General features: G+C 52.7%; 1 protein-coding gene across 5 annotated transcripts in view; it reads right to left on the bottom strand.

Moving 5' to 3' along the window:
* Positions 1-9,168: 9,168 nt before the first annotated feature.
* Positions 9,169-17,330, bottom strand: part of ZFP36L1 (ZFP36 ring finger protein like 1) — a 25,694-nt gene continuing 17,532 nt past the window's right edge. Inside the window, exons 1-2 of one of the 5 annotated variants that reach the window (XM_060140587.1) lie at positions 14,410-14,685; positions 9,169-11,981 (exon numbers count right to left, since the gene is read on the bottom strand). In XM_060140587.1, coding sequence (XP_059996570.1) covers positions 11,022-11,981; positions 14,410-14,466 — 1,017 coding nt within the window. In that variant the 5' untranslated portion in view covers positions 14,467-14,685 and the 3' untranslated portion in view covers positions 9,169-11,021. The other 4 variants (XM_060140578.1, XM_060140616.1, XM_060140597.1 and 1 more) reach the window with 4 other exon arrangements.

Below are 17,330 nucleotides of genomic sequence, written 5' to 3'. Positions count from 1 at the left end.
TCCCTGTAGTCTCTCTAATTTGTTAGGCAGAATAAAACAACCCATTTGCCCTTGTATTTACTCTTCCCTTCTCAAGGCTACTTAATTTTTTTTCTATTTTAATAGGCCTAGAACCCCTAATAAAAGAGAGTTGAACAAACAGTCTGAGAACAGAGGAGTGAATGCAAACACAAAGTACTTGCATCACAAGGCAGGCCAGCTGGAAGGAGTTTTGAAGATAACTGAATCCAACTCTCTCCTTCTACAGATGAAGCAACCGAGACCCAGAAAGGTTGGGTGACTCACCCAAGGGACCCACAGCCAGTGAGGGAGACTACCCTCATCCGATGCCCAGGGCTTGCTCCACTCTCATTAACCCGGGACACCAGGGCTCCTTCGAACCTCCCCAGCCAGGCTCTAGAAGGGCCTAGTCCCATAGAACAGTGGGCTTGTAGACTTGGAAGCGAAAAAGCCTAAACCAACAGCAAACTCTTAACCATTCAGTATTTGTTGAGTGACTGCTAAATGCCAGGAGATGAAACACTGGAGGCAGAACAGTGAACAGGGGTCCAGGTGCTGCTTTGCCAGATTTACCTCCAAGTTTAGTGGGGTGATAGAGGACAAATAAAAGAATACATGAACGTGACACTTACAGAAAGTGTCAAGTGCTAAAAATACCCAACCAGGATGGTATGACAGAGTGGGGAGGAGGGGGCAGCTTTGGACAGGGTGTCAGGGAATCACTCTGCAATGTCCATGATGGGGGTGTAGGGGCAGGGCTTCGGTTTGAACATTACCAGCAACAGGAAGTTGAGCATCTCCAAAGGCCAGCTCAGCTTGTTAAAAAGTTCTTTCCTAGACCGAGCTGAAATCTACCTCCCTGGGACTTCAGATTTCAGTAACTCATTCTCATGAACGTCACAGAAAGGAGCCAGCTAAGAGATGTTAAACAGCATGTTCAAATGCTAAACACAATCCTCAAATAAGACAGTTGCTTCGATGTCTTAATTTAAAATGGCGTGTTTGGGAAAATACAACATACCAACGAGACGACTTACATGTTCTCAGTCAACCTCCAGTTCATAAAAGGGTTTCAAACCACCACTTCAAAGGAGGTTCAGACAGCCAACTTCTAGAGTCCTGGACCTGTCCATGTGAGTCACCCAACATCATCAACAAGACACACCAACTCCCTTCTGCCTAGAACCCTAGTTGGGGTTTTACAGCATCAAACACTGCTGCCCCATCGTTCGAGGTGGCAAAGGGTATTTGGCTGTGCGCGTTTTGCTTTCTAAGATATTCGTGGAATCATAGAACTAAGAACTCATCTGGCCCAACCCCCTTGTTTCATAGACAAGGAAATGGAAGCCCGGAAATAAGCAATGACCACTCAGGTCTATCAGCAAGTTGTGGCCAGGGTGGGACTTAGCTCCTCCAGCCCCAAAACCAGCTGGGCGTGGTCGGGCAGTTGCACTTAACGGATAACTCCCAGCTTTACCTGCGTGTTAGGACAGACTTCCAGTCCTCCAGTGATTTCTCATGCGTGCTTAAGAGGAGAAAGCCCAGCTCCCTAACATGGACCCACAGCGCAGAGACCTTCCAGACATCTGAATGCACGCTGAAGGGGCCGGGGACAGGCGTCGCTTGGTTGTGAGTGGGGAAGGGGTCCTCCACTGCGCAGGAAGACCAGCTTCTGATCCAGAGCCAACCACAAGAGGCAGAATGTGGGAAGAGAAGCCAAGGTCAGGGGCCACACCGAAGCCAAACCTATTCCGGCTTCTATCTGAGTTCAAATATCTGATGGAACCCACTGCCTGGCTGCAATGTCTATAAGCCGAGCAGTGGAGTGGTCAGTAACACGAGAAGAAAGAGAGCTGAGTCTTGAGCCAGTCAGTGAAGCGCCCGAGCCCTGCCCTCCTTCCCCCCACTTCAGGTAAGCAAGGGAGGAGTTGAGCAGTGGCGGAGCTGACTGGCAGGGCCTCCTTCTTCTGCCCTTGCTGGCGTCTGCTGCTGGCTGGAGCTCTGAGAATGTAGCATTCTTGTCCCTCTGACCCCCAGCATTAGCAGGAATAAATGACTTTCTTGGGTGGAAGGAGAACGCTGGAATGCAATGCAGTAGTATGGGCAGCATCTCTCAGAAAAGGAAGCATCAAAAAAAGGAATACCGGGACCTCTCTGGTGCTGCAGTGGTTAAGAAGCCGCCTGCCAATGCAGGGGACATGGGTTCAAGCCCTGGTCCGGGAAGCTCCCACATGCCACAGAGCAACTAAGCCCGTGCACCACAACTACTGAGCCTGCGCTCTAGAGCCCGTGAGCCACAACTACTGAGCCCGCTTGCTACGACTACTGAGCCTGTGCACCTAGAGCCCGTGCTCCGCAACAAGAGAAGCCACCGCAGTGAGAAGCCCGCGCACCGCAATGAAGAGTAGCCCCCGCTCGCCACAACTAGAGAAAGCCCACACGCAGCAACAAAGATCCAACGCAGCTAAAAGTAAATAAATAAATTAAAAAAAAAAAAAAAGGAAACACCAACTCCAGCAGCCAGCCGGTGCCTTCCAGAGCAGACCCCAGTTTCAGGTAGACAAGAAGGCTGGTAGCTGATTAAACAGTAATCACCTTAGCCCTGGGGAGGGTCCCACATCCCCAGGGTCTCCCATCACTCATCAGGCAGGATGACACCCGTCTGAGCGGCGCAATATTATTCTCTCCACCACTAGCCATGCAGCAACACGGCCAAGGCAAGGACCTGGTTTTCAATCAGCTGCTGCACCGGAGGACGAGCCCAGCGCAGTTGCCGTCACCATATCGTACCTCAGATTCCCCCTTGGTAAGAGAGGCAGAAAACAAGCCTTCCCTCTGCTCATCCCCCCGCCCCCCTGGGCTGCAGAGAGGGTGACCAGATGGGATGGAAACATCCCACGGAGGGATGGGCTGGGAGGAGACAAATTCTCCTCCATAACTGTGGGTCCCCAGGGGAGAGCAAATATCAGAACCCAGACCTGCTGAGTGACCCCAATGCCATCTGACATCTGTCTCCCAAGTCGAGTATGGGGGCTGAGAGCTTGGGTGTTGGGGTCACACAGACCTGGGTCCTAGCTTGGTCATGTACGATAGGTGGTTGGGAATGGTGACTTCTCCCTGAACCTGACTTTCCGCAGCTGTAAAATGGGTCTCATGATAGTACTTACTCACAGGTACTGTCAAATGAGACCGTGTGACGGAGGCTGGGCCCAGAGCCTAGCATGCTTGGTCAGTCTACACAAATGCTGAATTGTGTAGGTTTTTTTAAATGTAAATTTTAAAGAATCGCCTACAACATACACAGCACACATGAGTTTGAGGCAGCAAATCCAGAGGGTGGGCCAAGGCAGGAAAGCACGCCAAGTGACGACACTGAAACATCTCTGCAGAAGGGCTCTGTCATCCTGAGGGCTACAAACTGCTCCCACACTCTCAAAACCACCTTTGTCCAGGGTCTTTTCACTCCTGAAGCTCCTTCCTCTCCACGTCATCTGATCCTCACCACAACCCTAGAAGGTGGCCAGGGCGAGTATGCTTCCTGTGCCCCTGCTTTTAAGAGGAAAAGGAGTCTCAGAGAGGTTAAGCGACTTACCCAAGGTCACACAGCTGATAAGCGACTGAGGAGAGTCACAGATGCAGGCTCCTGCCTGATAGGGCTGGAACGAGAGGGAGGCAAGGAAGGTGCCTGGGGCGTAAAACGTAAAGAGGCACTCGCTGGCCCGTGGGAGTGAGCATCTCCTTCACCTCGGCCCTGCTGCCGGACCCCAAGCCATGGGCCCTTCCCGGACCACGAGGCTGCTGCTCCCACACGCTGCACTTGCAGGTCAGCCCTGGGAGAACCCGCCCCCAGAGCCTTGGGGTGGCCACATCTACTGGCTGAGCAGGGCATCTTCCTCCGTCAGAATTCAAGAACATTTTCCCGGAGCCCAGCTGCTGGAACCGCTTCCCAAAAGAGTAGAACGGAACAGAGGGCGAAGGTGGCGCCCTAACGGCCACGTGAGGCTCCCACGCACCCTTGAGCCCGAGGGCCTGGGAAGAGAGGCTGGGCCAGGCCCGCGGAGGCCTCACGGTCCCCACCAGCCTTAGGGAGAGATGGGCTGCGACAGGCAGGGCACGTGGGTGACTCCCGGGACCGTGACCCCGGTATGCTGGTCTGCCCGGCCAAGCTCTCCTCTCTACAGCCCCTCAGAGCACAGCTAGGCCCCAGCTTGGCCTCCCTCGACCTCGCACAAAGTGTGAAAGGCACCAACCAGCTCCCAGAGATTTCTTTTGAATCTGCCAAAAGAAACTCTTTTCTAACGCGGATGGTCACATGAAGTAATTAGCAGCTTGCCCCAGTCTGCATTACTGTGTATTTAGCTTTTCTAAAGAAGCAACACCTGTGTACCAAGGGGCAGCGTCAGGTCGTTGGCAGCTGTGTAGGCTTGAGAACTGATCTGCTGGGATTCAAGTCCCACTTCACCTGGGCAAGTTACTCACCTGCTCTGGGCCAATGCTCTCCTTCTATAAAAAGCTAACGAGATCAGCACCACCATCTTCAGGTTGTTGTTATACAAAAACCAGCCACGATGTATTAAGTACCTATAATGGGCCAGGTACTGAATTTCTTTTTTTTTTTCCTTATTGTATCTTTTTTTCTTATATGTATTTTTTAACACTCATAGCAGCTCTGTTCCTATTCTTGAGGTGTAGCTTACATGCGGTAAAGTGCATAAATCTTCAACGTGCAGCTCAATGAACTTTTTATGTGTATATACTCTACCTTCTAATCAAGTCTCTATCGATACAGGTCAGTTTTGCCTGCTTATGAACTTCACACACATGAACTCATGTAAAATGTGCTCTTTTGTGGCAGGCTTCTTTCACTCAACTTTCTGTTTTTGCAGTTCGCCCATGTAGTTGTGTATACATTTCATTTATCCTTTTACACAGCTGCACAGTATTCCATCGTGTGACTGTGCTACAGCTTGTTTATCCACTGAACTAGGTGTTTGTCTTCACCTTCATCATCACCACCATCATCATCATTATCATCATCAAAATCCCATTTTGCAACTGAGAAAACTGGGGCCCTGAGCGGCTCACTAAGTTTTTAGCCTGAGGTCTCGGAGTGCAATTGACTCTGAGCAGGAACTTGAATCCAGGTTCCTGACTCCAAAACCAACTCGTTACCTGGGCAACAGAGCCTCCCTTCCTCCTGCAGTGCTGGGGTGGGCAGAAAGGAACTCTGTTCCCTGTGGTCATGAGCTCCTTCTCCCGGAGGCATCACTGGGAGTCAGGGGCAGCTACCTGACTGGCTTCTGGTTGTGAGAAAATTGCCTCAGGTTTGGCCATTGCCAATATTTATTTTTCACTGTCCCCCTGATAGCGCAGGTACCGTCGTCACTCACAGCCCTGTACCTTGAGACCCAGCCTTTGCCAATATGTCGAAACAACTGCAAACAGCCTCAGCGTGGTGGAGGCATCCTTGGCCCCCAAGCAGCAGCTGGCTCTCGTGGGCAGGAGGAGGGAACCTGGCCCAGCATGTGGGCAGCCCCTGCCCTAGCTCCGCAGAGACTAATTTCCCACAGTGGTAAGTCAGATGTAACCCTTTGGGGCTCCTGCAGAAAGCATCGTAAGCCCTGGGGCCAGAAGGTTTCTCTGTAGGCCAAGCTTTACCCACAAAGAGGTGGGTCACCACAGGGCCCCCCAGTGCTGACCTGACCTCAAGAAAAAGCCAAGATTTCACCCTGCTTCCCAACTCTCTGAATCCCTGTTTGCTGCTAGAGGCCGGCCTGAGGAGGGCCATCTGCAGGGCAGCAAGGGGGTGGTGCAGAGCCTGGCTGGTCTCCCCTGCCCCTGCCCCTGCCCCTGCCCACTGAACTCAGGTAGTGTTTAGGTCAGTCCAGCCAGATGTGATTAAATGGTTGGCTACGTGCAGGGAGGGAGACCCTGGGGGAAGAAGGGCACAGGGCCAAATCCCAAGGTGGCCCTGGGGCACCCTTTGCCCTGTCAATCATTAACAGAAGCCACCCCATGACAGGCAAAGAAGGAGAAAGTCCAAGGGGGTGGCCTGCCCTCCTCCTGGGCACCATCCTCCAAACGCACCAATCCAGGGCCTTGTGGGACATGAGATCATGACACCCAGTGGAGGGGGTGTGTGCAGAGTCATCTAATCCAACTGGTCCTCTCTCAGGCCCCTGCAAAATCTCCACAAAGGCCAAGGGAGACAGGAACTAACACTGGTCGATTTGCAGTTACTATGTGCTAAGGACCAGGCCAGATGCATTCAGCGTGCCAGCCTGTGACAGGGTAGGGAAATGCAGTCATGGAGCAGGCCGGCCTGGGTTCAAATCCTGACACTCCTAACTGTGCGACGAATGAGTGGACTTCTCTACGCCCCAATTTCTCCATCTGCAAAATGGTGGTAGTACAGAACTTCCTCTGAGGGGTCACTTTGAGCATTTAACTAGTTAACACACATAAAGTTCTCAGACTACCTGCACTGATGAAGAACCATCATTGCTGTGGTTCACTTGATCTTCACAGTCACCCCTCAAGATACAGATGGAAAATCCAAGATTGAGTCACTTGCCCAAGGCGCAAGCTGGCATTAGCAGAGCTGGGATTTGAACCCAAGTTGAAGGGCTCCGACCTCCATGCCATAGAAACTTCCTCAGGCCGTGACCCCGTCTGCCCAGTAACTGGTGCCTTGTGATCCAGTTGGCTGCAAAACCCATCTCGTGTCTGCCTCCACATTCTCCCAAATGTCCTCCTTTCGCCAGAGTGACACTGGGGCACAGCAGGCTCCCAACCTTCCTCCCGAAAATGAGGCTTCCAGACCTGAAAAGGTAAATCATTGCTCAGTGGCCAAAAGAGTTCATGTCTTTGAGCTGCTCCAAGGGAAGAAATTTAACCAAAAGCCAGACCATGAGCTGCAGGACCAACAGCCATGGAGGCCCTGCCCAGCCCGGACAGACTTTGTAAAGGGCCCCCAAAGAGAGATGCCCCAAGGTCCAGAGCAAGAGGTGGGGAAGCAGGCCTCACGCCCCAGGAAGCTGGCTGACAAAGGCAGGCCTGGCCTTTCCTGCTCCACTTCCCTCTGTGGAGGCCTTACTTCCCGCTCTCTCTGCATGGCTCCTATCTTCCGCGGCTCTAGAGGCACTCATGGAGGTCCCCCGCCAGCTCTGGGCTCACATCTCCCTGGATTCCCTGCCAGCCTAGAGCACAGGACTAGGGCTGCTGCCGCTGAGGCCTTTCATCGCCTAATATCCTGGAAAAAGCATGGGCCCAAAAAGATTCTGCTACTTCATTTCCCAAGTAGCTTTGGACCCTGGTATCTCTTCTACCTTTAAGATCTATATGGTAAAAAATCAGGTTCTTGTGGTGACCATGCATGGGCTTGGGTGGCCTAAATCTCAGCCCGTGTGAGTTTCCCATGGAGACACTTAGGTGGGCTGAAGGGTCAAGTCCTGGGGACAGAAAGCTTCCCCAGGCCATAGGGAACCTCACCTCGCCTCTTCAGCCAGTGTCCTGCACTCCAGGGTCTCTGGCAATCAATGCTTCCATCTTTGTTATCACTCAGGGGACTGACTCCAATGGAGGGAATTCTGGGCTGGTCAGTGGATATGCTCAGCCCTCTCTGAACCCAACCGGTGTCTCCATGAGCTGGGGAATTAGAAAGGTATCTGCCATATGCCCAACTACTCCTACGGAAAACAAGCTCAAGGTGCGCTATTCTATGTCTTTTTGCTTTTAGTCAGAGAGGAAGCTCACATGTCCCCACCACCACCATCACCACCCACCGCAAATACACACACTCATTCCCTCCTCAAGAGACAGGAGGCCTAGGTTTCCTCCAGACCCAGGAAAGGCTGCTTTTCCCCCTCCTTCCACCACCAGCCCCTGCCCTGAAAGAGGTAATAGTCCCTTTTTTCTACCTCACCGCCCTGCCCCCCAGCAGGCACCTGCTGGCCAGGGAAGGAAGAGTCGACAGGGTGCCTAAGGTAGGTCTTCTCCAACCTCAAGGATAGCCCTGGCCCAGCTGATGTCTGCTGCAGACCTGCCTGCCTCGGGAGAGGCCGGGTGGAATTCGAGTGGAAATTCAGCTTACTGCCCAAAACTTACTGAGCGCAAGGAACCGAAGGCAGCTAGGCCTCAGATAACAATATCCATCTCTGCCTCCTCGGAAAGAAATCTTCCCAAGAACCAGACTCAGGATTTTCAGAAGGATCCAACCTCTCTCTGGCAGGCAAAACATCCCCTCTAAGTGGTCATCTGACATCGATCGGCTGGGGTTCCTCTAGCCAAGTAGACCTCACCCTTCCCAAGATGACAGCCTACCCATCCTGCATGGCATCAGGGGTACAACGAAGACTAAGGCGGCAAGAACAGATGACTTCCTGTTACGCTGGCCATTTTCATACCCCTTCCTTTTAACAGCTCTCCAAATACAGAAGCGCACGTTGGGTCCAAGTGAAACCACCTCTGCTCCCAGTCCCCTGTGACTGAGCCCCCCACCACCCTGGAAGCTCCTCTCTGAGCCCGCAATGGTTCATCATACCCACCCCAGATAGGTGTTACGAGGCTAGGGCTTCAGGTCAATTTCCTGTGGGAAAAAAACAAGCCTGGCGGGACTTCCCCGGCGGTCCAGTGGTTAAGACTCCACGCTTCCAGTGCAGGGGGAGCGGGTTTGATCCCTGGTCAGGGAAGTAAGATCCCACATGCCAGGTGGCGCGGCCAAAAAAGAAAAAAGCCTGGAAGCACCCAAATAAAAGAACACACTCAAATCCAAGTTTGCTGGAGCGCCACGTGCCACATCCCCCTCTTCACCATTTCAGCACCCCAAACGTTACCCAAAGGAATTAAGACCACGGGCTAGGCAGAGAAGACAGTAAGCCCCCGTGCCTCACTCTGAAGAACCTTCGAGGCTGCAAGGGCAGGTAAGGCTGGACCCTTGTCAACAGCCAACAACAGGGCAGATAATACAAATACAGGCTGCTTTGCAATAAACCTCTACCCACCCCCTCAAAGCTCAGCAGACTTCCAGCCTCGGCCTCGGTTTAGCCGTTAAGGATGAGAAATCAACCAATGCCCTCCCTCCTCCTCCCAGCACCTACATCGTCTACAAAGGACAAGCCTACAGGCAGACTAAAACCACAAACCAAGCAAAACCAGTTTCACCATCAATTTCTTGAAAAAATGGGTTTATTGATTTTTAAACTGCAAATAGTCGTTACAAAAAGTTTTTTTTTCTTTTAAATAAATTCACACAAAGAAAGAGAAACAGAAAGCGACGGTAGTGACCAGCAAGAGGAATAATAATTACATTCATCTTAATGTGTGTGCGCCAGTTGTTTGCATTAACATTGGAAAACTCCAAAACCTGGAATCCAGAACGTCAAATCTGCAACCGGAATGTCTAGAGATGGGCACGTGAAGTCAAAGGGTTTCTTTTCTTTTTTTCCCTTTTAGAAGCTATACATTAGAAGTTGTTTTCCTTCTGTACTGTCACAGAACTTTTACATACATTCTCAGTCCTAGTTGTGAAAGGCCAAAAGAGAAAGAAACTCAATTTGCAGTCCAACACAAAGGGGGGAAATTTCTAAAATAAATAATCCAACAGTTTTTTGCATTTTTTTAAATTAATTTTTCATTTTTTTAAAATAAAATAACCAAAAAAAGTGTAAAGTTACAAAAAATGTCGTTGAAGAATAATATATTAAAACTGTGGAAAAAAAGGAAAAAGACACGTCACAAAATTTTAAGATTAATATGAAGATCATAATTTAACATAAAAGAATATATTCTATGGATTTGTCATCCCGATAAATATGAACAAAATTAACAAAAAAAAGCATAGTTTGGCAATAAATACGTTTTGATAAGTTAAATAAGCTTTTTTATATTGATGTGCAGTGACAAGCAAAATTTTTGCTCTCCAATTTCTGAAGTTATATGAAGTTTAAAACCCAGGGAAAAAAGCATGGCGTGAGTGCTCTAAGGATAGACCTACGGTATTCTAGAGCAAAAACCATTAAAGCTACTTCTACAGGAAATCGTTTTACACAGATATTGTATGTGGAATGAATACCATTAACTGCTCACCCCTTACATGTTTTTAAGCTTTTCTCTCATTTTTTTGTTGTTTTTTTTTTAAGATGTCACATACGAACTGGGGAACTTTAGCACCAAAATCAAGTCTCTCATAGTCCATCTAGCTTCCCCTTCCTCCCCACTTAAAACAAAAGAAAAAAAATTAAATCACAAAGTCCCACTTATGTCACAATCTTCATCCGCTTTTGCAGTCTTCCTTCCTGCAGACCTACACGAACCCAGGCAAGATTAGTCAACAGAGGTTCAGGTCGGGAAGAAAAAGGTTTTGAATGTCAAGCTAGGTTTCCCCAAAAACCCAAGTCTGGCAACAACTCTCCCAAGGCGGGGGCGGGGGGCGGGGGTTACTGGGGAGAGGGGAGAAGGAAGTGTGTGGGAGACTGGAATCAGGAAAGGTGCAGTTGTGTTGCCAGTGGAGGGAGCTGCTGGTTCTTCTAAGTCCCCCCTCCCCCTCCCCCTCCCCCTGGGCAGAGGCTCAGGGAGGCCCACGGGTGCCCTCTGGCGCTGAAGAGGTAATGTAGTCACAGTGACAAAGTTAGATCACAAGGCACTAAGTTGCTTCTGTAAACCGTTACTGCTTTTTCTTTTGTGATTTGGCACTTAAGGCTTAAGCTGGAAAAAACACGCACCTACTGACAAATATGGGACTTGTCTGTTATGCACGGTAAGTGGGCTATAAAATTGAGGTGGGGGGGTTCTAGCCGGAAGAAGCTATTGACAAATTGACTTGTCCTTATGTTGGGGGGAGGGGCATTTAAAGAGGGGGGAGGGAGGGGGCATCCCAAGGTCCTGGGGGAAAGGGGTTGAGCTTAACCTTGTTAATGTAGGGGTTTGTCAGGAATCGATGGGTAGGGAGGGAAGGGTAGGGGATGTGGGTGCGGGGTCGGGGCGGGGGTGGATAGGTGGGGGGCGGCCCTCTCTACCCTGGCTCAGTCATCTGAGATGGAAAGTCTGCTGAAAATGGGCAGGCGCCTTGAGTTGTCCAAAGTGGGGGAGTCTGAGCCACTGTGGCTGCTGCTGGAGCTGCTCAGGTAGCCCTCCTGGTCCGAGAGAGAATCCTGAGGGCTGGGGGGAGAGTCGAACATGTGAGGGGACTCAGACATGGGCCGGAAGAGGAAGGTGGTTGGGGAGCCACCCCCGGGCAGCCCCATGCTAGGGGCAAAGAGGCTCGCCAGCTCCTGACTGGAGAAGGCGAAGGGGTTATTGGTGCCATCGGGCAGGGTGGGCGAGCCCAGGAGGTCATCGGCGCTCAGCATGGGGGGCGGGGTGATGGACGTGGGGCTGTCCAGCAGCCCCGTGGCAGCGGCGGTGGCAGCGGCACTGGGAAACCCAGCGAAGCTAAAGCTATGCTGGAGGCGGGGGCGGTCAGCAGAGAGGTCCCGGGCCCCGGCCAGGGCACGGCGCTCCTCAGCGTTGTGGATGAAGTGGCAGCGGGGCCCGTACGGGCAGAAGCCGATGGTGTGGAAGGTACGGCACAGCTCCGTCTTGTACTTGGGGTGGCGGGTCAGGCTTCGGAGCTCGTGGATGCCGTGCGCGAACTGGCACTTGTCGCCGTACTTACAGGCTCCGTTCTCCTCGAAGGGACGGCACAGCTCCGTCTTGTAGCGGCTGGAGTTGACCTGGCCGCTCCCCGGCTGCTTCTGGGTGGGCAGCAGCCGCTCGCCCCCTTCTGAGAAGGAGCGGTCTCGGAAGCGGCTGTCCCGAGAGCTCAGAGCTGGAGCTGGCTCGCCCTTGAGGCTGCTGAGGAGCTGGTTCTGGTGGAACTTGGAGCTGGGCAGGGTGACCGAGTGCCTTCGGGGGAAGCCCCCACCGGCAGGGGTGCCCACCGCCTTCCTGTCCAGCAGGCAGCCCCCGGCACCGGGAGGACTGTAGTTGAGCATCTTGTTACCCTGGAGGAGAGAGAGACAAGAGAGACGGCGGTTAGTTGACAAAGGCCATCCGCCAGGCCCAGAAGGGTACCCACTAAGGGCAGCCCCCTCCACGATCAGAAATGCTCCGTCTCGAAGGAACCCACCATCCCCACCTCTGCCCTGGCAAACCCCTCACCCTCTTTCTCCCATTCAACCAGCCGAGAGGGTTTACTCTGGCCCCAGGCATAAGAAGCCACAAAATTCCTGGCCTGTGTGAAAAATTGTTTTACACATGCACCTACTCCACGCCGATCCCTGGAATGCACCCTCATATCCTGTCCCCAAAGCTACCACTTTCATCCATGAAATCCAACTTCTTCACCTCCCAAATAGATCCCTGTGTTGAAAATATCTCACACAACTCACAAACTCTCCTTTCCCACACTCAGGAGACTAGGAGCTAGGTCTCCTTTTAATCAGTCCCTGCCTAATTAGCTGCCGCCCTCCCCCCAAACCTGGCCCGAGACTCTCAACTTCCTCCTTCAGAAGCATTCCATTCCTTTGGCAACAGATTTCCAGACTGCCTTTGCTTTACCTTGCTGATGGGAGGGGAGAGGGAGGGGCAGGAAGAGAAATCCCGGATTGGTGGGGGCGGGGGGGGGGGTTGGCAGGGAGAGGGGATGTGATTCCCGAATACAAAACTCATTGCCCCGTGCTCCCAGAAGAGGTGCCTTCTACAATGATCTCTCCCACCAGTCACCGCCCACCCCACCCCCTCCACTGGGAAGATGCCTTTGCAGTTAGTCTCCGGGCTGCAAGAGCACGCTTGGATAAGAGGGCCAGTGTTTAATCTTTAACGCAAAGCTGCAGGTGGGAAGGAAAAGGAAAGCACCAAATCCCCCCAGCCTCCTCCCAGTCAATAATGGATTTGGGGGGGGGGGGCAGAGGCACCAAAGGCAGGTCTCTGTTCCAACGGGACCCTATTCACCTGCCCAAACTGTACCCAAGATTTGGAAAGGGTGTGAGCAGGGGACCTGGGAGTTGGCTCCCAGCCCATGTGGGTGTCATTGTGTGATTTCTAAAGTTGGTCCCTTAGGATCAGCTGCGGGGGATCTGGAATCTGTAACAGCAACCACCCCACAGAGCGGATTACAGGAACCAAGTAGAGAGCCTGTTCCCAACAATGAGGTTCATTTAAAAAGTCCTGCGGGGGGAGGGAGCCAGAGAAAGAGAAATAGATCAAAGAGCGGGAGAGCCAGGAAGAGAAGGAAGACGTGCCGGGAGAGTTCAGGCAGCCGCCAGGGCAACTGAAGTTTGGGAATGCGCAGGTAGGGAAGGAAGCTGAAATTCAAACTTTTTTGATGTTGCTCTTCAGCTCCAGGGTATCCCTGCACCCCAACCCTGCAGCCCTGGGGCCCTGGCAGCTGCACGGACTGGAGAAGCAAGCTGGGAAAAGAGAGCAACATGACCCGACGTGTTTAAAAGAAGGCAAAACACTTCAGCAATTAAAAGTAGCCTAGCAGCTTCTCTCTTTCAAATTGGGGAGAGGGGGCGAAAAACTTTGAACATCCACAGGCTTCTGTTATGTACGCGTAAACGGCACTCCTGGAATATTCCGGATTTAAAACTTGCTTTTTTCCACACCAGCTGGCAAACTACACGGCTTGAGGGCCTCATTAAATCCTTCCTCGCCGAGACCCTTGAGCTCAGACCGGCATTTTGTAGTCGTGTCCCCCCATCCCCTCCATATCGGAGTCGCGGTCCCTCGGAAAACAGGTAAGCGGGTGAACCCGAGTCCCACTCTCACCCCAAAGTTTGCAGCACGGTCGGCTATAACAGAGGAAGCCTGGCTGAGCTGGGACGAACTGAAGTCCCATTGCAAACTCGCTTGGCAACATCCTTTGAACCACAACTCTTGGCCTTTTCTCGCAGATTCCCAGCCTCTCCAGAACAGAAGAGGAAATCTACCAGCAAAACGTCATCCCGAGACTCACTTCCCCAAGGGACCCCCACCTCTCGACCCACAGTCCGGCAATGGGGCTGGAGAGACTCGAACCCCTCCCGGCAGCGGCGACACCCAGAGCGCACACAGGGAAACCGAGCAGACTCGCGACACCCGGCTCAAGAGCAGCACATTATGGACGAAAGAATCACCGAAAAATTGCCCCAATCCTGCCTGGTCAATGCCCCGCGCCCCCCAGGCAGCCCCACGCAAACTTCGCCCCCCAAAACTCTGGTCTCCAGATTCCCATGTAATCCCCGCCAGGAACTGTTGAAACTCAAAGGGTGGGGAGCAGAGAGTCAAATTCCTTCAAATTGAGGGGGGAAAATGGGGCGGAATAAACAACCATCTCGCCTCTCCTCCTCTCCTCCTTGCGTTCCCAGACATAAACTTTCGGGGATTCTTTTTGAAGACAAAAGAAAAAAGAAAAAGACTTTCAAAAGCAAACGCTCCGCCCCACTTTACCTTGCATAAAACTTCGCTCAAGTCGAAGATGGTGGCAGACACGAGGGTGGTGGTCATCCTGGGCGCTCGCACGGGGCAGGGACAAGGATCTGGTGTGCCGTGAAGGTCCCGGTGCGGGGAAGGCGCAGCCTCCGGCTCTCCGGTCTGGAGTCCCACACGCCTGCTCCCGGCGCCCCTCGCCTTTCTGACTCTCCCGGGCTGCGGCGCGCGAAGCCCAATTTATATAAGTTTCAGATTTGGTGGGCCGGAGGGGGAGGAGGAGCTTTAAACTTATTTAAATGAGGAAGAGGAGAAAAAAAAGTTGATTGACACTGAAGTTGAATCAGCCCTGCGGTCAAACTCTGGGAAAAAAAAAAAAAAAAGAAACTTTCGAAAGGAAGAAGGGGGAGGGGAGACGAGGAAAGAAGGCGAATTAAAAAAAAAAACCCACTGAGAGCCGCGCACAACTTTTTTTTTTCTTAAAGAGGAAAAGTTTCGAGTCCGCTCGCTTGGCTACCCCTCGCTGCAGGCGCCCTTCTCTGGGGCCGCGCGCCCCGCAGGGGGGGAGGGGCGCCCCCTTTTGTCAGCCTGCGAGCGCGGCTCTGTGACATCACTCATTCCACCCTCTTCGGGGTTCTGGTTGTTGTGTTGTTGTTTTTTTGTCGGGCAGAAAGGCGGGCTCGACTTTCTCTTTTTACAAGCGGGAGCAGAAGCCCGTCCTTAGCGCCGGGGCTGCAGTTCCCATCTTGAGCTGATCTCCCTGGAAACTTCTCCAAGTTGCCGCACAACTTAACTCTTTTCCCGAGTTCTTTTCCGCACTCGGCTCCCCTCGGCAAACCCCAAGGGGAGAGGAGATTGGAAATAAGAGGCGCACAAAGCGTTCAAGCCAAGGGTTTTGTTTTTTTCAGGGGCGGAGGTGGGGGTTGGGGGAGGAGGATTAGGGAGACTTCCCCCCGACCCCAAGGAGGACCCGGGCTGGCGCGGGCGAGCACCAAGCGGTTTAGCGCGCCGCACGCGTCTCCACTCGCGCTCGCTTTGCAGCGGACACTCTCCGAGTGTGGGCAGGAGCAGGGGTGGGAGAGCGTCGCGAAGAAGACCACCGTCCGGGCGGATTGTTTGGGTGTTTGTTTAATTTTTACTGGAGTATAGTTGCTGGGTTGTTTTAACAGGCCTCGTTGTGGTATTTATTTCACGCATCAATCTTTAAATATTTTTATAAAGAAAACCTAAATCCTCATGAACGCCCCTAATCCCCACCCCCCCCCGAAAAAAACACCCAGCAACGCACGACTTTCCCCGCGCGCTCCGAACCATGGGCCGCGCCGAAACTTCCCCCACCAACACACACACACGCACACCCCCTAGATGCCAGAACAATGAAAAAAAGTTACTTTGCTAAGAATGTAGGTAAAGAGATGGGGGGAGGCAACACTTCAACTTACTGTTGCTTCTCCCCCGCCCGCACGGGAACGGAACATATGGCTTGTCACACTGCGCTGTTTTGGCGGGATGGGGGGAGGGGGGTGTGGGATCCTCGAAACCGAAAGGCCCTGAATTATCACTCTTTTGAAAACTGGAAAGAATATATTTATTTACTGTTAGGTTCGGATGCCCTTCCACCCACCCAAATAAAAAACTGTTAACGTGTCCCCCACCGCCCCCTCGGTCTCCGCCGGAGTGCTGGAGTCAAGACCGAGGTGGAAACCGCGGCGCTGCGTTTCTTTCCCGTTTCCCCGCGTGCCCGGCCGCCTCCTCGGCCCTCGCACGTTTCTTCCCAGCACTCGAGGCCGCCGGGTCTGTTATGAAACCCTGTGCACTGAGTGGCTAAGAGCGGGTTCCATTGCGATGTAATTAGGTCACCCCATTATGAGCACGTTTCTTTGAAGAGGTAGGGGCGGGCCCAGCAGAGCGCTGGAGTCGCACTCTCACCACCCCCACACACACACATATTTTTACTGCATTTCTTATTTATTTGTCATTAAATTTGGCCGGGCAAACCCGGAAACCTCCCAAATCACAACCGTTTTTAGGAACCTGTTGTTTTTCACCTTCGCGAAACACACAGCTTCGGCTGCAGCCACAAACCTATGTGATCCCCAGTCCGTCTGCTTTAATTTGTCCCCTCTCGCTTAAATTGATGGCCCCCATTTTTAACCCGGCTGCTGCCCCTTGCTTTTCTTCTTTTGCTGTCCAGCTGCCTGTTGCTTCCCTCTCCCTGTTCCCATTTTTCAGCTTTTCTTGAAATCTGGCAAGCGCCAGAAGGAGAAATAACTTCCATCCACCTTAATTTAAATCATTCAAATGTAGGTTTCTTTCTTAAAGGGCAGTTTGCTCACTCCCTTCCCCGCTTCGAGAAGGAGGGGTTGGGGGAGCGGTTTTGTGCAGTTTCTTAGTGATGAGGTAATGAGTTCCAGATTTCAGGACAGAGTAGGGTGCGCGTTAAAACCACAAGGTTTGTCTGCGTCCCGATGTGAAGCTATTTCGGTTTTTTGATTCCCCCACTCCTCCAGCAAAAAAGAAAAAAAAAAAGGCCCGTTGGTCTTTAACTCTGGAGGGTTCGCGAAGCTCTGCTGGGGGGGACGAGAGAGGGGCGGAGAAGCGGGGGTGGAAAGCGAGGGGGAAAGGGTCCGGAGCGGGCGGGGCCCAGGGCGCGTCCCGACCCGCACCCGATGTCCCCCTCTCCGGGCGGCGCAGCTTTCCCCCAACGGTCGCGGGACCGGCCAGGAGCACCTTGACGCGGACCGGGCGCCACAGGCTGGCTAAAGAGTCTTCCCCCCGCCTCCCTCCGCAAAGAGAACGCCGATTCCTCGAATTTCCTCCGTTTCCCAACTCCCGGAGGCCGCTCCCCTCCCCCGCTCCCAGGGGCCCGGGCTCCGCGGCGTCCAGCCTGGCCCGCTAGCTCCGGAGTTGTTTACCGGCCCCACCGACCGACCGGGTTAGTT

This window comes from Lagenorhynchus albirostris, chromosome 1 (assembly GCF_949774975.1).
Source record: "Lagenorhynchus albirostris chromosome 1, mLagAlb1.1, whole genome shotgun sequence".
Taxonomy (NCBI): domain Eukaryota; kingdom Metazoa; phylum Chordata; class Mammalia; order Artiodactyla; family Delphinidae; genus Lagenorhynchus; species Lagenorhynchus albirostris.
Note: the sequence above shows the minus strand (reverse complement) of the source record. Positions and strands in the feature narration are given on the sequence as shown.